The following is a 26,597-nucleotide window of genomic DNA, read 5'->3' as shown; positions in this document are numbered from 1 at the left end:
ACAACAAGTTAAACATGAGCCAACAATGTGATGCGGCTGCTAAAAAAGCCAATCGGATTTTGGCCTGCATAAATAGGAGTATAGTATTGAGATCCAGGGAAGTCATGCTACCCCTCTATTCCACCTTGGTCAGACCACACCTGGAATCACACTGTGTCCAATTCTGGGCACCACAACTGAAGGGAGATGTTGACAAGCTGGAATGTGTTTAGAGGAGGGTGTCTAAAATGATCAATGGCTTTAAACTGCAGGAAAGGAGATTCCACCTGAACATTAGGAAGAACTTCCTCGCTGTGAGAGCTGTTTAGCAGTGGAACTCCCTGCCCTGGAGTATGATGGAGGCTTCTACTTTGGAGGCTTTTAAGCAGAGGCTGGATGGTCATCTGTTGGGGGTGCTTTGAATGCAATTTCCTGCTTCTTGGCAGAGGGTTGGACTGGATGGTCCATGAGGTCTCTTCCAACTCTACTATTCCATGATTCTATGATTCTATGGTCAAGGAAAGCTTCACCCAGTTCTTCCGTTTGACTTGGAGGTCTGTAATAGACCCCCACAACTACATATTTTTCTGTCCTTGTTTCCTATTCCACCCTCTGTCCTGTTTGGTCTATTTTTCTGAAATAAGTTATACCCCTCCATGGCTACATTCCAATTATAGGATTCGTTCCACCAGGTTTCAGTTACCCCTATTACATCACAACTGTTTTGTTGTGCTAGGAATTCATGCTCATCTTGTTTATTTCTCATGCTCTGGGCATTAGTGTAAAGTTATCTAAGCCCGTGTGATATTCCCCTTACCTGTTTGATAGAGATTATTGCCCCCTCGCTGCTTGATACTTGTTGTGTTCATCCAACCCTCTCTTTAGCCTTTTGTCTGTTCATTCCAGGCCTTGATAAACTACTGTTCCCAAAAATAATGTCACCCTCCCCCACATAATCTAGTTTAAAGTCCACCTGATTAGGATTGCCAGTCTGAGCAAAACCATTGGGGAGGAGAGATAAAAAGACCAAAATGCAAGGAGTGGGGAAGCACGAATTTTCCTTTTGACACTGGAGGTAAAAATATCTCATGGTGGCTGTCAATATCTCAACGTGGTGTCTCAACACGTCAAGCAATCCTGTTACATCACAAATGGAAAGTTTGGCAAATGTTATTTACATCTCTATCCTGACCTACTGCAAGACTCATCTGTTTGGCTAGGATGCCACTTGTCAGATTAACTATTGAATTCTAACTCAAAAATGTACTGTCTGTTGGGTTTATGGGTATTAAGGCACAAACCTTTTCTGCTGATAGATATCTCCTTTTGTCAGCAGACCTCATTGCTCCTAAACGTCTACCAATAAAAACTGGCTGACAGAACTGCTCTTCTGGTAAAAAGGGGGAGGATAAAAAATATAACTATGACAATTATGCAATGAAATTGATATCTTAATACTAGGAGAAGTACAGCATGTAAAGATACAGAACACTTCTTTGCTTAGGTATACATAACTCTTTGGTCCTCTATTGTTTGTTTTTAATTCAGTGTATTCAGAATCTGGGGCAGAGGGAGATATGTCACATGCTCATATAGAGCAATGGCAGGGTCACATGCTCATATAGAGCAATGAGAGAAAGGTGTTTAATGCCTATATCACCTTTCAGTCACCCTGCCAGCCTGAGGATCTTGGAGAGTGAGCCATGCCAACCATAAAATCTCAAATTGCTCTTAAGCAATGCCAGGCCAGTGAAAAATAAGACTCATATTATCTATGAGCTCCTCAAATATGAGGGAGATAATTGATTATTTGGTCACTCCACTGGCTGCCAATTAGTTTCTGGGCAAAACACAAAGTGTTAGTTTTGATCTTTAAAGCCCTACATGGTTTGGATCAAGGTTAGCTACAGGATTGCCTTCTCCCGTACAATACTTCCTGAACATTTAGATCCTCTGGAGAGCGGCTACTCCAGCCTGCCAGAGCCTGCGTGGCAACCGTCACCCAGAGGATGCTTTCATTGACTGCACCAAGACTGTGGAATGACCTGTTGGAAGAGCTCCAATAGCTAAATGTGCTGTTGGAATTTTTTTAAAAAAATCTGAAGACCTATCTCTTCCAGCAAGCTCACCCAGCCAGTTTTAATCACATATTTTAAACTTGTGTCTTATGTTTAATCTTTGTTCTGTGTATTTTAATATGTATGTTGTAGAAATATATTTTAATTTGTGTATTTTGTATAATGTTTTAGACGATTCTGTGTTTTTAGTGTTATTGTAACTCGCCTTGAGCCACAAGGAGAGGCAGGTAGAAAAATTATTATTATTACAGTAGAGTCTCACTTATCCAAGACTCGCTTATCCAAGGTTCTGGAATTATCCAAGGCATTTTTGTAGTCAATGTTTTCAATATATCGTGATATTTTGGTGCTAAATTCGTAAATGCAGTAATTACAACATAACATTACCGCGTACTGAACTACTTTTTCTGTCAAATTTGTTGTATAACATGATGTTTTGGTGCTTAATTTGTAAAATCATAACCTAATTTGATGTTTAATAGGCTTTTCCTTAATCCCTCCTTATTATCCAGGATATTCGCTTATCAAATGTTCTGCAGGCCCGTTTAGCTTGGATAAATGAGACTCTACTGTATTATTATTATTATTATTATTATTGACAGAATGACATTGTATGACACAGCAAACAAGATAGATATGCTGGATTTCTTATCATCATTATTATTATTATTATTATTATTATTATTATTGCCTTGGAAGATTGACTGGTGCTGATCTTGGCCTCTTCCCTGGCTGTTCATTTGTGGTTTGGTGCTCATGGCTTGCTTTTTCATCTATACTGGATTATGGTTCTATTTTTTTAAATAGTTTTAAAATTGTAGTTCTGATTGTACTCTACCCTAAGATTATAGAGCAATATAGCAATATTTTTTAATAAAATAATTAAAGTGAATAATAGCTGCTAGAAACTGGCAGTGGAATTAAATTAAGGCAACTTCAGCAGAGTATTTTTTGCCAAGTGTTTAAGAAGCACCTTTAGGACATCACTAAAAATCACATTTTAGTCTGGAAGAGCTATATAAAATTCTAGAACAAAAAGTACATTAACGAAAGACAATTCTATGATTCCAAGATAAAAAAAGAGCAGCAGGACTGTTCAACCTGCTGGATATGCTGTGAACTCAAAAACGAGAATGGTTTTCAAAGAAAATGAAAGTATGAATAAGTGGACTTTGATTGAATGTCTGCAATCTCATTCCTGCCCCCACTAGCGTGCTAATGTAGCAATGAGGGGGTCTTGAAAGCAATATTTTCCAACTCGACCAATTTGAAGAGGCTGTTTGGAAAAAATGGGTTGTGTAACTATAACAACAATCAAAACAGGAGACAAGACAAGGTACGTGACTGACTGTGGTAAATGAGTGTCATTTCTTTTCTAGTTTTAATGTGCTACCTGGACCTTTCTGCCTTGCTTGAAATCTTGCTTACAAGGTAGACCCATAGATAGGAAGGATATGGCAAGTACTAATACAGTATTCATATCTTCTTTTCAATGGCCTACACCACATTTATATTAGAAGTCTGGGTGTCACCCACTTGTAGAAGGGAGTAAAACTTCTAGTCATAGTGCAATATTATGTATTTGTTTCTAAAGTAAGCCCTACTTAGTTTAATAATATTTGTTTATGTAGATGTGAACAGGATTGCAGCCAGACTGTTTTAGAAAACAAAATTACTTTTGTCTCTGTGCTGAGAAATATGACATTGAAAAGAGAATCTATTTTCCTTTTGTGGCTTCCATTCCACATAGAATAAACATTTTGACAAAATAAAGAGCTACTGGATTTTAAAAGAGCTTGACAGAAGACAACCTGCCCTTTCAATTTTGAAATCAAATATCCCACAGGAATTAATAGACATCTGTCTGCAATTAAGAATTACTCTCAGGAATTTACTCCTGACTAGAGCTTTCAGACATTATGGATGATGACAATCACATTTGGAAACATTAAGAAATAAAGAAAAAAAGTTTAATAGAAAAGAGACTTCCCTACACACCCTTGTTCTCACCACAAAATCTGGAATTGTTGCAAAAATAGTCTGAAGAAACTAATAAAAAAACCCAGTTCTGACATTTTTTTTGAGGTCTAATAAATGTTGACATTTCAGGAAACCTAGTCACATTTGGATTTTTAAAATGTGGTGGGAGAATTAAATGGTCACATATTATCCACAGCAATACTGTTGCAATATATGCTATCTATAGTATTCTGTAAAATTAAAATACTGTTCTATTATAATCTTTTATCCATTATGTGGTCCTACCTTAGGGATGGTCTATATGCAAATTCAGGGTCATACGTGCCCCCTTCAGTCCTCATGAACCCCTTCTAAAAGCTGGGGTAAGGAGATTTGGGTTTGGCCACTGCACCACATTTTAGGACATGGTTTCCAATCACTTTTTAAAGCATGTACAGGTTTGTTGACCCTTCCCTACTTGCAAACAAGAAATAACTAGAACAGGAAGCATGACAAAAACCCTGTGCAGACCTTAAAAAGTTAAGGGGCTCCCCAAATACCTGAAGATCTGGCAAAGGGGCCAATAAAATGGCTTCAGAGACTTGGACAGCGCTATTGGTTAGTTTGGAGCAAATATATATATTTAGCTTTTCAACATGTGTGCAATGCTGGGGATGCTAGATATGACAAGGGGGCTTCAACCTCTAGGCTCTTATGGAATGATAGCATGAGGTCTTCTAATTTATCAACTGAATACTCATTTGTTGTAAGGTTTGCTCATAGAAGAGATATTTCATTCTGCACAATCCTTTCCCCATGAATCCTTTGTATTGTTACTTTTAAACTTCAAATTTAACTGAAGGGTGGGCTAGAAATGGACAGAGAAGAAAATGGGGCGAGTAATGTGCTCTATTTTTTCCAAACTGCATATGTGGACTTTACAAATAGGTTTTCACTTTTACTAAGTACTGCTATGGTAAATTGAAAGAAAGTAGGGCCTTTACATTTATGTTTTCATTTTCTAACTCCATTTTTAACCATAATGTGGATGCATCATTGTGAATTGACACATGGCAAACTTGTGTTGGAGACTTGGGACATGCAGCCCTCCTTCGGTACCAATACTCTATTTAATTTTCTTGGTGAATCCCTGGACTATAGTCCCTGCTATGAATTTCTCTAATTTGCTTTGCCTGCTTTCAATTTGTGAAGGCTTCATATAGTGGCATAGATTGGAAAAGGAATGTATATTCTGGCAAAAATTTTGGCTTTGACAACAGAAGTTCTACCCAGGAAATTTAATTTGGATCAAATTTTGATTTTGTGCATCATCAGTGGTTTGGACCTTATGTAGATTGGCTTTTTTATTTCGTGTCAAAAGCATTTAAATAATTTTAAAAGTGATGAAATAAAGGAATCACAAGCAACTAAATAGCTTTAAACCAAAAGCGGGCAACAGCAACTGCATTATCCATAGCTTTAAACAACTCCTCCTGTGTACATGAGGCAGGACATTGTGGGCAAGTATACATATGCGGAATTGTTTTTTCTGCTCCACAGTCACACAAGGTGTAGGATTCCTCCAGGTAGTGCCATCTTGCCAAGTTGACTTTTGATCTGCCCACTCCGCTTCTATTTAGGGACTTCCAAGTTGCCCATTCTTGGTTTGCCCCTGGAGGAAGACCCTCATGTGGGGCCATCCAGTTGGGATTGTCTGGTTTAGCTGCCCAGAGGGATACTCTTGCTGTTGCTGGAGGAACATTAAGAGGAGTGGTGGTTCTCATGAAGCTTTTCCTTGATTTGAGTCTAGTGGAAGGAGGCTGATAGTCATGCAGTGGATGGCTTTCACAATGTTCGACCTTATTTCTCTCGCATGTAGATTGGCTGAAATCCTGTTGGTTCACTTTATCAGCATAGCTATAGTGGTATAGCTGGTGGCCACAGAAGCAATAAGACAACAAGTTACAGTGGCTATTAAAAATCTAAGTTATCAGAGAAGTTGTCTCGATATATAACCCCAGGACACTGGAAATGCACTTTGGCGCTGTTTGGCTATTGTACATCATCAGCACTGTATGTCTATTCAACATTACTCATCATTATTTTATACTCTAATTGCACTTTAATTATTCAGATTTTACAATGTAAATGTGTATGATGAGGTTTATGTGTTTTAATTATTTTTTATTAATTATGTATGTTTTAAATTTACAGTTCGAATCCGGGGAGCGGAATGAGTGCCTGCTGTTAGCCCCAGCTTCTGCCAACCTAGCAGTTTGAAAACATGCAAATGTGAGTAGATCAATAGGTACCGCTCCAGTGGGAAGGTAACGGCATGGTTTGCAGTCATGCCGGCCACATGATCTTGGAGGTGTCTATGGACAATGCTGGCTCTTCGGCTTAGAAATAGAGATGAGCACCAACCCCCAGAGTTGGACACGACTGGAATTAATGTCAGGGGAAACCTTTACTTTAAATTTATATTGATGTTATTTATCTTTTCTTTTGATTTGTTTTTGTTGTTCATAATGGAATTTAATGTTTATCACTTTTGTTCTGGAAACCGCCCAGAGTACCCTCGGAGAGATAGGTGGTTGTTGTTGTTGTTGTTATTGTATGACACAGCAAACAAAATAGATATGCTGGATTTCGTTTCACAAAATCACAAGTCGAACACTTCCCAAGTGTCAAGTGTGATGTATTTTTGGATGATGTGCGCAGATCCCAGTAGGGTGGCCTTTTGCAGTTGGCAGATTGTAATTTTGTCAATGTCTATTGTTTCCAAATGCCGGCTGAGATCTTTTGGCACAGCACCCAATGTGCCGATCACCACCGGGACCACCTGCACTGCTTTCTTGAGGTCCTGATAGTGGCTGAGTTTTTTCCTGTAGTTTTTCGTCAATGCGACTGTCACTTGGGATGGCAACATCAATGATCCAAACCTTTTTCTTTTCCACAACTGTGATGTCTCGTGTGTTGTGTTCCAGAACTTTGTCAGTCTGGATTCGGGAGCCCCACAGTATCTTTCCGTGCTCATTTTCCAATACTTTTGCAGGTATGTGATCCCACCAGTTCTTTACTGCTGGGTGGTGGTACTTGAGGTATAAGTTCCAATGAATCATTTGGGCCACATGGTTGTGCCTCTGTTTGTAGTCTGTCTGTGAGATTTTCTTACAGCAGCTGAGGATATGATCAATGGTTTCATCGGTTTCCTTGGACAGTCTGCATTTATTATTATTATTATTATTATTATTATTATTATTATTATTATTTTAATGTAACAACAAAAAGTTCTATGGTACCTTAAAAATGTAAAGCATATTACTACGTAAACTTTCATATGCCCTATCCTCTTCATTGAATGGAGGAACTGATATCCTTGGGGACTTTCTTATCTAATTTCTTATCTTATCTAATTGAGGCAGGGAAGTGTAACAGTTAGAATACATCCAAAGAATCAATTATCTCCCGGAATTTGAATAGAAACATGTTTAAAAATATATTGCACACCAGCTCAGCAGTACAAATATATCTTCCATTATTACTCAACAATAAGCACTGTCCGTGTTTACTGAAATTTAATTCCCTCTGACCTAAAAATTTCCCTTCCCCACAAATATATAGTATAATCAAATGAGGATAAAACCTCATGTATTTGATGGATTGGGTACACAATAGTTTCTGTCAAAATATAAAAGCACCACAACTCTGATTTTTCTGTTTAGTGGTGTGTATTATTTCTCATTAATCTTTCTAGAGTGACGAATTTGAGGTGTTTGTTCAATTACTGCTATTTGTGGATAAATTTTAATACACTGAATACTGCAGATGCTTGGCAAAATGATGGCATAAAATGGATAAATAGAGAAGGAAGAGGACTCAATCTCCATTCTAAATCAACTCTTTGGTAACTAAATCACAGTTCCTTCTTAGAAATGATCAAGCCACCTTCAATGCACAAGCTTCACATACAGTGCTGTTAAAACCTCGCTACAAACTTCCTACTTGCAGATTTCACAAGTCTCAAATACTACTTCTTGATTTATATTGATGAGTACATTGGCCAAAGGTTCCTCACAAGTAGCCAAAATCAGCTTGATAACCCATTTCACGAAACCTAATTTTTTCAAAGCTCATAGATTTTTGCTAGTAAATCCTAGAGACTTCTGAAAAATGTTAGAGACTATATTGGATATTCTCCTTGGTAACTCAGACACAATGGGATGCTTTCTCCACCTCTACGTAACATTCAACTGGTGCATTATCTTCTTTAAGTAGATAACCTCTTTTATGCGAAACATTATTTCTCTCTTATCAATGTTCTAGTCTCTCATTTCCAAAAAGTAATATTTGCCTGCAGAATTTTGTAATGACTGGGTTAACAGGATGCAAACATTCACACTTTCCTCTTGAAAACTTAGCTCTATCTTCCTCAGTAAGGAAGCAAATTAGATAAACTGTAAAAAAAATCACCACATATTTCCTTTCAGAGCATTTTAAAATGAGTCGACAGAAGAAAGATATTTTAGTTACAAGACTGTAACTGCCAAGGCTTAGAATTTAAAACTCCACAATCAGGGAAAAAGGCAGGAAAAGCTAGTAAAAGGAATAAGCTTCTGAACTTTTCAACAAGGTTGCATCTGTTGATGTGTTGTGCTGAAGTTTTGCTATAATAAATTTTTCACATGAGTGAGCCACAAACTTGATAGAAACTACAAATGACTATTTCCTGCAAACATTAACAGATGAAAATATCTTTTTTGCTCTTAGGTCTCACAGGGCATTGAAATAGCTCCATTAATTATCACTAATAAGAGGAACCTATGGATTTGAACAACAAAATTGCCAGTTTTGGGAAATAATATTAATGTTTTAGTAATGTTTCTTAGCAGATGGATCTCAATTGCCTTGATATGTCATGAAGTGTCAGCAGAAAATAAATACATTACATTTAAATCTCTAGTTGGAATAGCACTAGCAGATAGTTTACACTTTGCTACTTTAACCATCAGTAAAATTTCCATTTTGGAAACATTGTTCTCCCTAAGTTCCTGAAACCCAAAACAAATGCACTGGCTGTTATCTAAGATACTGCCGGTGTTCTTGGTTCTCTTATTTCCTGAGTTTGCAAATTAAATCAACAGATATTTGGTAAAGAGATAAATGTAATTCAAAAGGCAACATCTACATTATTTTCAATGCCAGAACTATTTGATGTTCTCCATACAAATAGGCTTGCAATAACAATGATTCACTGTACTTCATGAGTACTGATTATCGATGGCTGTATCACTATAATTTATAAGATACCATGAATATTTAAGTGCTTGAGAGATATGAGAGGCCCCTGATCACAGTTCCATTTCCTATAAAATGGAAAAAAGAAAGCGAAGGAAAAAGACATTCTAAGTAATGGAGAAGCAATTTTTCCTGGTTTATGGTAGACCCAACTTGATCTCCCTGTTCTTCTTGGGTGGTCAGGAATGAAAATGGCCAATAGCAGAAGTTAATGAATTTTTCTTAAGCTTTCTTAAGCTTTGCTCTTCTATGACAACCAGCAGCCAGAGCACTGTGTTCATTTTAGCAGAAAGGCAGGGTACATTTCTGGCAGGGTGGTTGGATAACTCTTTCCTTCCTTCTCATTAGAAAAATGTACAAGATTGCTCAAGAGACTGCTTCTGATGGCATGTGAACAAGTACATCAAGTACTTGGGGATTACTTACATATTGTTCCACACAGAAAAGCTATGGCTTTAAGAAGATGTCATATGTGCTCCTACTCAAGCCAGTTCTACCTTCTGGAAACTGGCAAAATGTTAACACGGGAAAGAATTACATTGAGGATGCCTGCCATGCAGCTCATTTTCAGATTAGCAAACCAGTGCAAGAGTGAAACCTGTTACAGCAGCATCCATGCAACAAGATAACAGAACAGCGCTTAGAAACAACCCTAGAGGCTGTTTCTCACAATGTCTTTTGTACTCGGTGGAAGGTCACAAGAGAAACATACATATATCACATGAGTTGTGACTGGCACATGCAACTTAAAATCAGCGGGCTTCTCAAAACAAACATACATATGAATGATACAAAATCTCAAACTTATTTGAAACTCAATTAAGGAGATGTTAACATATCATGAGATAATATTTTCAAACATCAAACGGATTGTTCTATTTCTTTGAACAAAAAGGGAATGCCATGACAATGAGTTGTGTAAACATCTGCTACATGTAACAGAAGCAACTCACTGCATGTAAATACTAGAGGTGTGCATTTTTTCATTTGCCTTGTAATTCGGATTAAATTTTGTACTTAGGAGGCAATATCTGATATGTGGGCGTGGCCGACACCAAACAAGTAAAGAATCAAAACTTACCCCATACTTTTTCGTTTAAGTTTTGTAAATCTCAGAAGGCTCCCAAAGTCAGTTTCTTTTTCAGCACAAAGAAACAAAGCAAAGCCAAAGAGGCTGCCTTAGTGCCTTGCCTTGCCTTTCTCTAAATTAATGGAGTCTCGGCATTAGGAGTGGGAAAAAGAGGGAGCAGTGTTTTCTGGGAACAGCACAAAACACTGGGAAATGTAGTTTGGGAAGGGAGGAACTATATGCCAGAGAATTCAAAAGGCCCTACCCTAAACTACATTTCCCAGAATGCATCAGCATCAAAAATCATCAATCAGGGTAGCGGAGAGAGTCCCTCGCTAACATTAGAAAGAGAGAGTTCCAGTGAATGGTTGAATCTACAAAGAGGAGGACTGATGCATACTTCTTGTAAGTAAATCTCTGTGTTGGGCTGGGAAGAAATCCCAAAATGGGTGGCTCCCACACTATAGGGGAAGCACATTAATTAGTTTAGAGGCTGGATAGCCATCTATCAGTAGAGTTTTGTTGGTGCTCTTCTACCTGGAAGAAGGGTATTGGGCTAGATGGCTCTTGGGGGTCCCCTCCAACTCTAGGATTCTATGAAAATGTAGAATTGGTTAATATTGATTTCTATTGGTTAATATGAGAGACATTTAATGAGATAGCTATTGTGGCTTTAAAAATCGTTTTTGCCAAAACTTTTTTCAAAATCCCTAAAGTCAGAAGATGTATGAATATTTTTGAAAGTTGGGGGGAATGATCCCCTGTTATCTCCTGTCATTGTATAGAAAATACAAGGAGATAGCTCTTGTAGTTTTTTTAAAATGTTGTTTATAAAAACTTTGATAATTCCCCAAAACTTAATGGATAAGTGAAACATTCTGAAATTTGGTGGTCTAATAGTGATAAATATGTTCTACCATTGTAGCAAGTTTCACCCCAATAGCTTTAGAAATGAGGGATAAAGGAGCCTCTGATGTTTCCCCAATTATAGAAATTATGTGCAAGTTCTATAGCAAAATAGTAATGAAATTTTGTTACTCTCATTATAGTAATGATTTTTTCACTAACTATTCTTTAGAAATGAAATACTAGCACCCCCCCCCCACCGTTTTGTAATGACTTTTGAACCATTTTAATGGATTGCACATCCCTAGTAAATACATCTAATCTAGATAGGAATAAAATTGATCACTCATATAAGTCACTTACTTGTTTTTCTGATTGCCCATAATCAGCACCTTGAGTTGGCAAAAAGTAGCAAATGTGACCATTGTTCTTAGCTTTTTCACGGAGGGCCATCGCAGTCCGGACAGTAGCATTTCGAGCATGAACAAACACCATAACCTTGAAATAATAAAACAGAGACATATTTCTTTAAACACAAGTCTCCTGCAATACTCATGTCAAGTTCAATGTTTGTAGCTTCCAATTGAATTGACATAGAATTCCAAATTCTCTGCAATCCTGGGATTTATAGTTTAGGGAGGAGTATTTAGAAATCTCTGCTTGAAAGTTCCTTCAATGCCTCAGCAAACTACAATTCCAAGGTAGCTAAAGTAGAATCATAGTGCAACAATTTTTTTCCCATGTCAGGAGCGGCTTGAGAAACTACAAGTCACTTCTGATGTAAGAGAATTGGCCGTCTGCAGGGGCATTGCCCAGGGGACACCTGGATGTTTGATGTTTTTACCATCCTTGTGAGAGGCTTCTCTCATGTCTCCGCGTGGGGAGCTGGAACTGACAGAGGGAGATCATCTGTGCTCTCTTCAGATTCAAACCGGCAACCTTCAGGTCAGCAACCCAACCTTCCAGTTAGCAGTCTTGTAGGTACAAGGGTTTAACCCATTGCACATAAAATATTCTAAAGCATACTTCTCTTGAACATGAGGGTTCTCTTTAGCTATCAAGGCTGAGAGGACTCTATATCTGCACATCAGTTTGTATAATCCTCTTTTAAAGCTATTTAAGCCACCAGTCAACACAGGTTGAATATCCCTTAGAAAGCATTTTGAAATCCCAAACACTCTGAAATCAAAATTCATCCACATGGGTAGCTGAGATAGTGACACCTTCACTTTTTAGTGATTCAATGGACACTATTTTTTTATGAACAACATTATTACAAATATTGTATAAAATTTAAGTTGTGTATCAAATACAAATGAATTTTGTCATTAGACATGGATCACATCTCCTTGATATTATATATATGCAAATGCAGGTATTCCAAAGTATAAAAATCCAAAATCAAATTACTTCTTATTTCAAGCATTTTGGATAAGGAATACTCCACCTGTACATCATCTTGGGGCAATCAGTTCAATAAGTTAATTAGGCATTTTGAAAAGATTGCGAAACAGTATCATAGGGTGCCCCAAAGTTCTGGCATTTTGAGAGAAGGTGAAAAACGTATCTCTATCATCAAGCATTATACCATAAAAGTTCCCTCTCAGAATGAGTATGTGCGCATTATGTGTATATGGAATATAACTGTAAGGATGGCGAAATATCGAGCTGCTGGGAGTTCCATAGCCTTTCCTTTTGTGAAAGGGGAAAACCTGCTGGTGTCACAAGAAACTCAATCTATGAGTTACACTTTAAATATATTACACCATAAATAGTATTTAAGTAACTGTAATAACTGACTACAACACAGACTTAAATTTATTGTTTTTCAGTTTATTATATAAGCATATAAAACAGAACTCTACAGGAATAAGAGGGTTAATTTAGCCTGTCCTAACTATGTCAAGAGATTTTTTATTTCGGTGGCTAACCTCTATGCATTACATTATGCAAATAAATTGGGAAAAGTAATTTGGAATAGAGAAAAGTGGTTCCACAGCTACAAGCTGTGTAATTAGATCTGTACTCTGAAGTTCAAAGCTAGCTCTGGTGTCTCAAGAGCGGAAAGCTTGTGTAGTTTTTCTCAGGAAAACTAAGCTTTTAAATGACAAAATATGCAAGCAAAGCACAAAGGAATGTCTTCAGGACAGCACTACAGAATTATGCATATCTGAAAAAAGAAAAGAAAAGAACAATCCTTCAAAGGTACATTTTTTCACCTGTAAGAATGCTAAAAGGAACTAATACCATGGTTATGCTGCCTAAAAGCAGTTTTTAGTAAATAAAAAGTTTAAATAATTCTTATTACAGTACATCAGAAAGGTAACAATGGATATGATTGGCACTATACACACTCCCATCCCCACAAAATCTTCACCATCAAAATCCTCATCCTCATCACCACCATCTAATCTTTTCTCTAACTTCTTCAAGTGGTTGATGCTTTGAGTTCCTCTGCATCCCTGTTCCCCTATTAAGCAGGGTCCCCCAAAGTAGATGTTAGGAATGGAAAGAATATTCAAAAATATCTGGTAAAGTATTTGCAAAAAAAACTTCTTGAGTGTTGGAAAGACCCCAATGGGAAAAAAGCCTGGCCTGAATCACTGCAATTCAGGAAGCATTCTGTTGAAAATCCACACCTCTTTGCTCTGGTTTTTTTTTTTATAGAAACGCCACGTGTAAATTCTGCATAGGATACATCCCCAATTACAATATTTGCTGCACAGAAAAATGTATTTTCTACAAAGAAAATTATTTTCTACACAGCAAATAATGTTTCCTATACAAAAATGGTGAACCTTGCACAAAGTAAGTCCCAAAGTGCAAATAGTGTTTGAAAAATGCACCATTTTCAAATAATTTCTCACAGTGGGAAGAAAATTGTTAAAATTAGCAAATAATATAATCCCTAGTGAACATACATTAGTACATCAATAGATTTTGGCTAATGGTCCTCTCTTCCTGGTCCACTTTCTTTTCTCTTCTGTAAAATGAGTATATAACAAATATTTTCAAGTGCCTGACATCAGCTTCCAACCTCCCACATCTTCTATTCTCCATGTTCCCTGTATGAGCTGAAGCTCCTTTTAATGTCTTCATTCCTCCTTTTGACTCTCAAAGCTTTCCTTAGTTCACATATACTTGACCATCCAAAACAAACTATTTCCAAGTTACAACCCAATTTCATTTCAGCTCTATAAAATGGCCAGCTGATAACAAGCAAGCAAGACATCTTTATTTCCTGCTCTGTACAAAGTTTACGTCTTGCTGTTTAGATTTACAGTGCTGCTCTTGTCCCCTCAACATTTGTTGGAAAGCAGTATATAATGCTGCAAGCACTATATCAGCTAGAACACTGGTGTGTCTTAATATTGGCTGATCTACTTGCTGACTTTCTTTGGGGCTCATACTATCAACATCTATGGATATATCAACCATTACATTAATCATTTTATTCTGGCCACTTCTGTTAATCAGTCTTTACTTCTGTACTGTTACTTCTTAAATACAAGACAAGCCAGTTAGAAGACCTTGGAAATAAATTTCAAGCTGTACCATCGCTGCTAACTTAGGAAGAACAATTTCTGTGTGCCATTGGACTGTGCTCTTTAGCCAGCACAACTCTAACACTGCCCTATCTGCTTTCCTTTTTTAACATCCTTAACATCATTGATATATTTTATTAGACTATGTACCATTTATTGGCTACCATAATTTATTTTCAAGATAATTGCATTGGAGGCTTGCATTACTAGATAGGAAAACCTGAAAATTTGGCCAGTCCTGCACTTCTTTATATGGCATGTTGTTACACCACCTTCTATTCTCAAGTAGAATAAAAACATTGAACGGAAGCTAGCCTACCCAACTGCTGGCATCTCCATAAGGAGCCAACCTCACATTTTGAGAGTTAATGAGTAGCCTCTGACTACATCAGTAACTATGAAATGACTCCATTAGTCTACAAGAGGAAACATAATAAAGGGACGTCAACATATGGCATACAAGCATTACATCTGCATTCTTTTTAAATGTACTTCAAAATTGAATCAAGCGCAAAGTTAAAATAAATCATGAAAGCTGATTAAACTGGAACATGTGCCAAAGGGACAGAAACAAATCTCTCATGTCATTTACTATTTGTGGTAGAACTTAAAATGTTTACAGCTCTTTCGTTTAATTCCTATTATATCCTTTCTACTTAGTTTGAGTGGCTGGAATAGACCTGCATACCATCTAAAAATCACTTGACAGAAGAAAATTCCAGAATACAAACATTACAACAATGAACTTTCAAAGGCAGTTTATTGAATGCCGAAACAATTTGTGTAATTTATACATATACAATTTATAGTGGTCACTTGGTACCCACTGGAGTTTGGTTCCAGGGGTCCCTGTAGACACCAAAATTCATGGATGACCAGGTCCCATTATATACTGTGTAAAATGCTGTTCCTTATATAAAGTTGCAAAATCAAGATTTGCTGTTTAGAATTTATTTTTGAATATTTTCTAACAGTGGATAGTTTGACATAGAATCCATGGATATGGAGGGCTTGCAAGCTCTTTATTTTAAAAAAAATAATGAAAAGAATCAATGGGATACCTGTCTGTATACCTTCTAATTCCAATTACACATTCACTATAATTTTAAAGAATAAAATCATGAGTTCAAACCATGATATAGTAGTTTAAATATAATTAAACTATAGACAATAAAATACAGAAAACATCTTCCAACAAATGTTTAATATTATTTAAAGATACTCATGAATTAAACTAATCCATTCAAGACTGGTGAAGTATTTAAAAATGAGAAGAAAACATTAATTACTAAGAGTCAGCTACCATGTATGTGCAATGAAATTCCCAGCCTATCATAGAGCACTAAAGTAGTAATGTATATTACAACTATTTTAGTGGCATTTCCACCATGTTTAAAGTCCCATTGGAACCCCAAGGATATATATACTTTGCAAATCTTTTCAAAAGAAAATATCCTACCATGTCCTAGGAAGGGTCAAAAACTTGCCGAGAATGTCTCCCTGTGCCTTAGAGAGTGTTTGGGGTCTTTTGTATGCATGCAGTAACAAATGCAGTGGATTGCAAGGCCCTCCAAGAAATTTTGGAGGAGCTTAATGCACCATCCCAACCTTTCACAGTTATCCACCCTGACTCTAGTATTCAGCCATAGCCTAGATTTTACCATTTTAGAATGATTTGGCACCATTGACTTGGTTACTTCCCTGCTTACCCTGGGTCCAGGTCCCTTATGAACCAATTAAGGATTCCAGTCCCAATACAGAGAGGACACCCCTTAATTGTGCATGCTTTCATTCTCAAACCTGGAGCCCATCACATGTTGACTAGAAATGATAATGACAGCCGGAGTTAACAGAAGTTGTCATCCAGGATGAAAAGAAGCCTGAACCGGAGAAGGCTTGTGTGAACTGTCCATTTGCTCTTACCCTCAGTTTCTTACCCTGCATTCAAATTACTATCCCATAAGACTGAAGACTTTACATTACAACTGCTGCATTTATGAGAGATTGGTGAGGAATGCTCTCACATGCCATTTGGAAATCCCAGAAGAAACAGTATGAAGGTTAAAAGAGGAACATTCTTTACCACAACAAAAATGATTACTTAATACCTTACTGATGCCTACTGGTAGGAAAACATTATTTTGAATGGTTATGGACAGCAAAGAAATGGCAGTGTCTATTCTTGTAGCAAAAATTAAGCAAGAATAGCTATCCTATTACTATGCAAATTTAGGTCATTAGCCTGCAAACATTTCTTGAAGGGCGATTATTATTCTAAATTAGAAATTTATCTGAAATGAAACCAATTGCTGCAAGAAGAGAACTAAGAATTTTTTCATGGAGAAAGCATCCCAACTACGTACAACAAGATGCTATTGTTCATCTCTTGCATGAGCTTATAAGCACAAATAGCACTTCAAGAATAGGTAGAATAGAGACATATATTGTTGCTTAGATCTATGTTCTGAGCACAGCTATTGTATTGCCTGCACCAAAATCAAACTCCACCAGGCTTATGTGTAACTGGGAGATTTATACTACTGCACACAGATGCTACATGGTGGAAGAAAGAATGATACTTAAACTGGAATGGAAGTACTGTAGCAGGCTTGGCTATTTTTAGATTTCTGTCTGCCTCATTTAAGCTTTTTTGGAGCTATAGGGATGTATTGCAAAGCAGTAGATTATGAAAATAAATGTATGTTTGCATGGGAGCCAGCCTAAGTATAAACAAATATACAGTGAAGGTAATAGCTGGCATATATTAATAACAATCCTGACAGTACAAGGTTACAGGCCTAATATCCACAAAACACCTTTGCACCTACACAAGAAAAAGAGACACTAATAGTTTGGGAGCAATAATGAACCTCAATATATATACTAGCCGAAACAGGTAGAATGTTAATGATGCCTATCTTAACTCACATCCCCCTTTTGACTAGAGATGAGATAGCAGGGGAGGAATGGTTAAATGAAGACTGAAAAGAATATAAAATACAAGTCTTTTGAGCAGCAACTGATTGGTTTGTGCTCTTGTCAAAGCTGGTCCATCTCTACTGCTACTGCCCCATAATTGTTGATAACCCAAGCTCTTACATGTGGTAAGATATTCTTTTGTTGCTAAAGCTTGTTATTTAAAACTCAACCATAATTGCAGTGTACAGATAAGGTTAAACAGACACATTAGGACAGAGGATGTAACACTACCCTATAAAATTCTCATAAAGGTATAATATTATGTTAATTTGATTAAAGGCCTATGTAACATATGCCACTGAAGACATTATATTTATCTGACCTTTTTGTGTCATAGCATCTTGGTATAAAAACTGCAACTTGTTCTCAAGTTTCCTAATAGACCAAAGCTAAAGAATACTTGAGGGGGAATACTGATTTGCTGATTGGATTGGATTTTGTAGTCTTGGGAGTTTAGGTGACCAACATGGCAACTGCTCCAAAATCCAGGTAGAATCATACTGACAGGAATAAGGTAGAAAACTTTCAATCTTCTACAAGATACAGGAATGGAGGAATCCCATTTGTGTCAGTACAGCAAACAGAGGTGTATGTGTGTTTAATCCTGATAACTGTGACCAGAATGGAGCTGATGGTGCTGATATTTATCATATGTACTCAATGTATAAGTCAACATAAGGCATAAGTAGAGACAGATGTTGGGGCCAAAATTATGAATTTTGATATGGCAGTGGGTGTTAAACGTTATTCCATGGAGAAGGGAAAGAACCAATGCCATCTGTGGCACAGCTGGTTAAGTAGCCAGCTGCAATAAATCACTATGACCAAGAGGTCATGAGTTCGAGGCCAGCCCGTGTTGGAGTGAGCACCCGACCTTTAAAAAAAAATAGGCCCTGCTTGTTGTTGACCTAAACAACTGAAAGATAGTTGCATCTATCAAGTAGGAATTTAGGTACTGCTTTTCAGGGAGGCTAATTTAAGTAATTTACGACATCATAACAATTGTCCAGCTGCCGTTTGGAATGAGGAAGTATCCATCAAGATGTCACAGCTGCTCCCCCTGTGGTCGGAATTGAGCATCCCCTCAGGAAGCTGGAGAATGTTAAATTGCCTCTGTGTCTCTTTTTTTTGTCTGTGTCTCTATGTTCATATGGCATTGAATGTTTGCCATGTATGTGTACAGTGTGATCCGCCCTGAGCCCTTCGGGGTGAGAAAGGTGGAATATAAATACTGTAAATAAATAAAATAAATAAATCTCAGCGGGGTCAACCACACCTAGGTGCCACTGTCATTTCCCCACCAGGCATTCAAAAGGCCATAAGCAGTGCCACAGCGGAGAAAGTATAGGGGAGGGGGGTGTCAGTGCTTCTTTCATGTTCTCCCAGGATAGATGAGCTCTTGCCTTTTACCACTCCTTTTTTGACAAGAGTAAGTCAAACTGTATTTTTTTGGGTTGTTCTTTAACTAAAATGTCTAGACTTTTACATGAATATTTACAGCAATTAGGGTTGTAGAGGGAAAGGAAAGACTTTACATTTCTCCACCACCATTGCATGTTTGTTAAAATCTGTCACAATAATGATTAGCCCTCAAGTCCTAGGGTCAAAGTTTTATTCTTAAATGCATTCTAGACTGTTGGGAGTATCTAGCAGGGCCTTCTAAACGGCCTATAGGGCATTGGGAGTGGAGCTTTGCTTTTCTAGGAATGCAGTGGTGGTGTGGCCCTTCAAAGTCTCCCAAAAGGCTAATGTTGTCCTCTGCCTTTCAGAGTTGCCTTTAGGAACACAGAGCAACTTCCATTTGCATAGTCTGATCCACAGTTGAGCTACTGAAAATTTGTAAAAGACAGCAATTCCTAATTCAACATACACAAGTGAGGTCTAAACAAATATAAATATTAAAAGGAAATGTATTCTTCAGTAAACGAAAAAGAAACCCTACTGAACAACATAATTATTTTAAAAATGAACAGCACAAAATTTAAGAGCTTTCAGAAAAAATATATCATATAATTATTTGGCTAGAACTATACCAATGTTGTCAATAGTTACTTCTAATAACTGAACTTTTTCCATTTTTCCCAGATGTTTGTAAGTCCAATTAACAGCAAGAAACCAATTAACAGATCATTGCAATCTATCTTCCTTGCAAATTAAATCAGTATCTGTCAAATTCATTTCAGCAATTCCATATAATAAAAAGGCTGCCCAGGTTCCATCACCTGGTAGTTGCTCTCTCACATTTTGATTGCATCTGATAAGAAAAAGTTGGCCAATTTGGAATACAGCAACATTTAAGATATTACGCATAGAAAAGGATTCCAAATATTAATTGGAAACAATATCAAGTGGAAATGTTGCCCCACTAAAGTGACCTGTGTAGCTGAATTAAAAGGCAACCTTTCCAAGCATTTACCAGAGGTAATGCTTAATTATTCTTACACCTGAAGTAAAAGACCAGAGATTGTGCAAGTTGATAATTAAAAGTCACTGTTAGTCTCTTGTGAAATGCAATGCTTTAATTTTAATATTAAAGAATAGCAGAATCATAATGCCACACTGACTAAGAGATAAGATTAAAACTAAATTTCATGTTTTATGTAACCTTGAAATGCTTCAAATTTACTGCATAGGGTTAGTGAAGCTAGGGATCTTTCTATGGCAAAATAAGAGCTATAACCACGCTTAGAAGCTACCTGTGTCAAACTGCAGGGAAGCAGGGCTTTTCTGTACAATTGCAGGGAGGAATATTATTACCACTTATCATTTATTGTTGTGATCTTCCTTATATTTGTACAGCTGGCTCTCCACATTTGCTGGAGTTAGGGACTCAGGACACCCGTAAAAGTGAAAAAATGCAAATAAATCGGGTTTTTTTTACATGAGAGAACACTTTTCTAGGAATTTCTAGGTCTTCCAGCATGGCTATTATTCTATGATTCTATGGAGGAAGTTGACTAAAGAGTAACACTGGAGGACCTAGAGAATCCCAGAGAGACTATTTTAAATAAAATTTGTGAATAATCAAATCTACAAAATTAAAAATTGAAATAGTGGAGAGATAACTGTACTGCATTCCCCCTCACAAGCATTTATAGGTAAAAGTAAAGGTTTCCCCTGACGTTAAGTCCAGTCGTGACCGACTCTGGGGGTTGCTGCTCATCTCAATTTCTAAGCTGAAAAGCCGGCGTTGTCTATAGACATCTCCATGGTCATGTGGCCGGCATGATTGCATGAGCGCCGTTACCTTCCCACCGGAGCGGTACCTATTGATCTACTCACATTTGCATGTTTTCGAATTGCTAGGTTGACAGGAGCTGTGGCTAACAGCGGGCGCTCATTCCGCTCCCCGGATTTGAACCTGGGACCTTTTGGTCTGCAAGTTCAGCAGCTCAGCGCGTTAACAAACTGTGCCACCAAGGGCCCCACAAGCATTTATATCATACTACAATTTCAATTTACAAAAACTTCCAAAGGAGGATAAGCTGATAAAAACAGAATGTTTTTCAATGTGTAGTGATTTATGCCTGATTTTAATAATAATAATAATAATAATAATTTTATTTTTGTACCCCGCCACCATCTCCCCAGAGGGACCCGGGGTGGCTTACAAATATAAAACCAACATACAATAATATCAAATACAAAAACACACAAATAAATTTAAAAGGCATTAAAAAATCGCAATCATTATAAAACACTTGAGAAACACAGCAATAAAAACATAAAATTAGCTGGGCAAAGTGCACTGAGTGGAACTTGTAAAGAAGAAGTAAGTTAAGGTGCTACAAGGTCATGGGAAGAGCCTTAGACTGGGGTGAACACTGAGGCTGTGTCAAGGAGTTAACCAACAGGTACAACTGGTCAGAAGAACCCGCTAGTACCAGGGTTTAGTATACAGTGGTCGGTACTTCTTCAAAGGCCTGTTTGAAGAGCCAGTTTTTCAGGCTCTTCCTGAACACTTCCAAGGTGGCAGCTTGCCTAATTTCCCTGGGGAGCGCGTTCCAGAGTCGGGGGGCCGCCATGGAGAAGGCCCTCTCCCTCGTCCCCACCAACTGCGCTTGTGACGGAGGCGGAAGCGAGAGGAGGGCCTTCCCCGATGAACGAAGAGATCGTGCGGGTTCGTAGGGGGAAATGCTGTCAGAAAGGTAAGTGGGTCCCAAACCGTTCAGGGCTTTGTAGGTCAGCACCTGCACCTTGAATTGGGTCCAGAAGGTGAATGGCAGCCAGTGGAGCTGCTTGAACAGGGGCGTAGGTCGCTCCCTGTAATTCGCTCCTGTTAGGAACCTGGCTGCCGCCCGCTGAACTAGTTGGAGTTTCCGGGCCGTCTTCAAAGGCAGACGTAGAGTGCGTTGCAATAATCCATTCTAGAGGTAACTAAGGCATGGACCACCGTAGCCAGATCAGACAATCATCTACTCACTCCAATTTGATGGGACTATAAGATGTGTTGGCATACACTAGTAAGAATGACCACAGATCAGAGCAGAAATTTATGATTACAGTCTTTTTGTACCTTTACTGAATAAATGGCAGTCCCTCTTTATTTTGGTCCATAGCCTTCAGGACATCACAAGGGATTATGAGGCTCTGGGAAGGAAGCTGAAAGATTTTGATGCACACATTGTCATTTTCTCTCTCCTTTTTGGAGAACACAGCCCAAAAAGGGAGAAAATAATATTTCAGGTGGACAACTGACTCTGTAGATAGTGCCACTGATTTGGCTTCTTTCGGCTCTGCGGTTTCATGAAGATGGACCTCTGGCAGGGGATGGGCTGCACATCATAGAAGTTTGCAAGACTGTTTTTATTAAGAGTCTGACAAATCTGATGAGGAGGGCTTTAAACCGAGAAGGGAAAAGAGAGATAGTAGTTCATATAGTGATATAACAGGCATAACTGAAACTTTTCGAATGAGTCTCATGATTGGAATGTAGTAATAGAAGGGTATAACCTACTTCAGAGAAACAGATCAAACAGGAAAAGAAGAAGAGCAGCAGCGTTATGTATTAAGGATGACATAAATCCTGGAAGCCAGGTTGAGAGCATCTGGGTAAAAATGAAAAGGAGAGAAACTATAGCCCTCAAGCCCTCCTGAGGACATGGATGATGCTGATCTGGAACAGATAACCAAACATTCAGAAAGGAGAAAGAGATTTCAACCATCCTGATATATGTTGACAGAAAATTACCTGGGAAGGAATCCCACTGGAGCATTGCAAATTACCTGTGAGTTGCTCTGGACTGTGCTCTGACTTACAAGAAGCACTGCTTATCAAGCAAAAAAGTGGGTGCTAGAAATAATATCATACAAAAGCTGACCAGCTCAACCTGGGGCTTACAACCAGATAAAGTGAAGACATCTGCCCTTGCGCTTTGCTACCCTGCGGCTGAATACGCATGCCCAGTATGGAATACATCTAACCACATTAAAACGGTGGATGTGGCTCTTAATTAGACATGCTGCATTATACACTGCTGGAGAAATTATACTGTTTAGTTGGTATTGCATCGTCTGATATCCATTGGGAAGTAGCAGCAAGTAATGAAAGGATGAAGGCATTGGCATCTCCGGCCCATTCTCTGTTTGGATATCAGCCAGCATGCCAATGTTTTAAATCAAGAAATAGCTTTCTAAGATCTACAGAGATACTCACAAGAGCACCTCAGCAAGCAAGAGTCCAAAAGTGGCAGATGAAAACCTGGAACTTCAATCAATGGCTGATACTGGATGAGAAACTCCCTCCTGGGCATGCAGAAGACTGAGCAACTTGGAAGGCACTGAACAGATTGTACTCTGATACCACGAGATGAAGAGCTAATTTTAAGAAATGGGGCTATAAAGTGGAGTCCACAACATGCGAGTGTGAAGAAGAGCTAACCACAGACCACTTACTGCAATGCAGTCTTAGCTCTGCCACATGCACAATGGAGGACCTTCTTACTAGCGTCCAGAGGAAGGCGACTAAAATGATTAAGGGTCTGGAGAACAAGCCCTATGAGGAGCGGCTTAAAGAGCTGGGCATGTTTAGCCTGCAGAAGAGAAGGCTGAGAGGAGACATGATAGCCATGTACAAATATGTGAGGGGAAGTCATAGGGAGGAGGGAGCAAGCTTGTTTTCTGCTGCCCTGCAGACTAGGACACGGAACAATGGCTTCAAACTACAGGAAAGGAGATTCCACCTGAACATCAGGAAGAACTTCCTCACTGTGAGAGCTGTTCGACAGTGGAACTCTCTCCCCCGGACTGTGGTGGAGGCTCCTTCTTTGGAGGCTTTTAAGCAGAGGCTGGATGGCCATCTCTCGGGGGTGCTTTGAATGCGATTTCCTGCTTCTTAGCAGGGGGTTGGACTGGATGGCCCATGTGGTCTCTTCCAACTCTACTATTCTATGATTCTATGATTCTACTATGACACCAGAGGCACTCCAAGTGGCCAGCGTCTGGTTAAAGGAAATTTAGTATAATGGCAAGTTTTTTACTTTGTGGTTTTTAATACATTATAATTGTATTCTCAATTTCCTTCTGACACGATAAATAAATAAAAATCCTAGACTGGTCAATGGTATGAGATTGCATGAACAAAATATCTGGAGACCTAAAGGCTCCTCATTTGAAGTAAAAAGTTTCTTTAGATACAATCAGATGGTAAAACCTTATTTTCCTAAGAGCGTGTTATTACCATTTTGAGTGTTGTGGAATGTTAAAGAACCCTAAGTGTAAGAGAGTGAAAAGGCTGGATCTATTGTTGGGAAAATAATGCAAAGCAGGATGGAATATTTTGGTGAAATGTATACATAGGCTGAATATCTGAAGAGGGTGTGAGCTCTATGTACACAGATGACAAATACAAATCACACATATAAGAAAGAAATGCAGTTTAAGAATATGTAATTAGTACTGCAAATTAAAAAATGATTTTACCTAATTCTCTATTTTTGTATCTTCCTGATTTAAAAATTTAAGCCATTTTATTGGCAGAAAGCAATTCCAGCCAAATACTTCTGAATGCCTAGTCCTATAAATATGAAAAACCATACTCATTGTGAATCAAAACGTTCCTTTAAACCACCATGCTCAAAAATAAGGAATGCCTGTGCTGCAGTTCATAAATCAGGAAACGTCCATGTGTGAAATTAGAGGAAGTTGCAAGGAGGTCAAAACTAAAATGCAATCATTAGCACAGAAGACATTATTCAGCATTACCACTGTTATCAATTCCTGAAATTTCTGTCTACAAAACACATTGTAGGATGCTTAATAGCAGTTCTTACTTCAATATCATTGTGAAGTCATCATTATGCATAACTTTGTCTATTCTATTAAATGTTAAAAATGTATATGAACTCAGCCCTGATATGCCAGGAAATATATGAGAAACCTTGCATAGTGCATTTATTCTATTATTAGAATCCATCCTTTTCACTCCCTCCGTAGCAATTACTGTACCATGCTGGACAATAGTTCACACATTAAAATATAAAATAAAAATCTAAAAGATGTACCAAACATAAGCAACTGTTGCTCTGCAGATATTTTTGGACTGGAACTCCCACCAGCCATAGAACAATGGTGTGCGTTTGTAAGAGCTTCCTATTCTGACAATTCTCATGGTGGTGATAGTAGCTTTGTGCTGCTATTTTGTAATAGCAAATTTGTTATTACAAATGAATATACATTTGCCACCTATTAAGGAGTCAGACTTTGTCAGAAAAATACAGAAACTACTGACTCTATAGTTCTCTTCCCCATTGAAATATATGACCCACACACCAATGTCATTATATGTGCTCACTCATTCCAGGTTCAAATGACTGGGTGCTAGTGGGGTATGGGTGTTTGAGAGTACAAGAAAACTCACAAACATGATGGGATAATGTCACATATGTAGAGAATCTTTATCAGAGAGAAAACTGCAAAGTAGTTAGCTTGCAAATTAAGTGAGTAAAGTAAAGCAGAAAAAGCTGAGTTAAGGCTGGATATGAAATAAAATTAGAGATACTAGCTGTGCCTGGCCACGCGTTGCTGTGGCGTATGGGAATTCTTTGTTAGGTAGGTGGAATAACAGTGAATAGCTTTGTAGCCTGAAAGCCTGGCCATTTTCTTCTGGGAATCCTTGTTTGGTGAGGTGGAATAGAAAGGAATAGGCTTGCTGCTTGGAAGGTTAGGTAGTTGCCTTTTAGGGGGGTAGAATTGTAATGAATAGCCTCGGTGGTTCAAAGCCTGGGTGCTTGCTATCTAGGGGAAATCTTTGGTTGGTCAGCTTCAGAGTAGTATCACTGTTTCAAAGCCTGGTCGCCTTTTATGAAGGTTAATATTTTATTGGTGTGGTTGAATTGCACTGAATATCCTTGCAGCTCCAATGTCTGGCTGTATTTATTATTTTGTATTATACAGTAGAGTCTCACTTATCCAACACTCGCTTATCCAACGTTCTGGATTGTCCAACGCATTTTTGTAGTTAATGTTTTCAATACATCGTGATATTTTGGTGCTAAATTTGTAAATACAGTAATTACTACATAGCATTACTGTGTATTGAACTACTTTTTCTGTCAAATTTGTTGTATAACCTGATGTTTTGGTGCTTAATTTGTAAATGCATAACCTAATTTGATGTTTAATAGGCTTTTCCTTAATCTCTCCTTATTATCCAACATATTCACTTATCCAACATTCTGCCGGCCCGTTTATGTTGGATAAGAGAGACTCTACTGTATATATAGATTACAAAATATAGAAAGCATGGCACCTTGCCTGTTGTGGGTTTTGGCCTCTTTTTTTGGTGTTGTGATTGTGTTTTTTGTGTGATTGTGTTGTAACTTACTGGAGGCAGGGATGATGGAT

At 38.0% G+C, this 26,597-nt stretch overlaps 1 protein-coding gene across 1 annotated transcript in view; it reads right to left on the bottom strand.

Moving 5' to 3' along the window:
- Positions 1-26,597, bottom strand: part of ascc3 (activating signal cointegrator 1 complex subunit 3) — a 370,189-nt gene that overhangs the window by 197,833 nt on the left and 145,759 nt on the right. The window contains exon 14 of the mRNA XM_003215509.4: positions 11,593-11,727. Within this exon, the coding sequence (XP_003215557.2) occupies positions 11,593-11,727 (135 nt within the window). The remainder of the gene's footprint in view (positions 1-11,592; positions 11,728-26,597) is intronic.

The sequence above is a fragment of the Anolis carolinensis genome, chromosome 1 (genome assembly GCF_035594765.1).
Source record: "Anolis carolinensis isolate JA03-04 chromosome 1, rAnoCar3.1.pri, whole genome shotgun sequence".
NCBI lineage: Eukaryota > Metazoa > Chordata > Lepidosauria > Squamata > Dactyloidae > Anolis > Anolis carolinensis.
The sequence above is the reverse complement of the archived record's forward strand: the minus strand, read 5'-3'. Positions and strand labels throughout refer to the sequence as shown.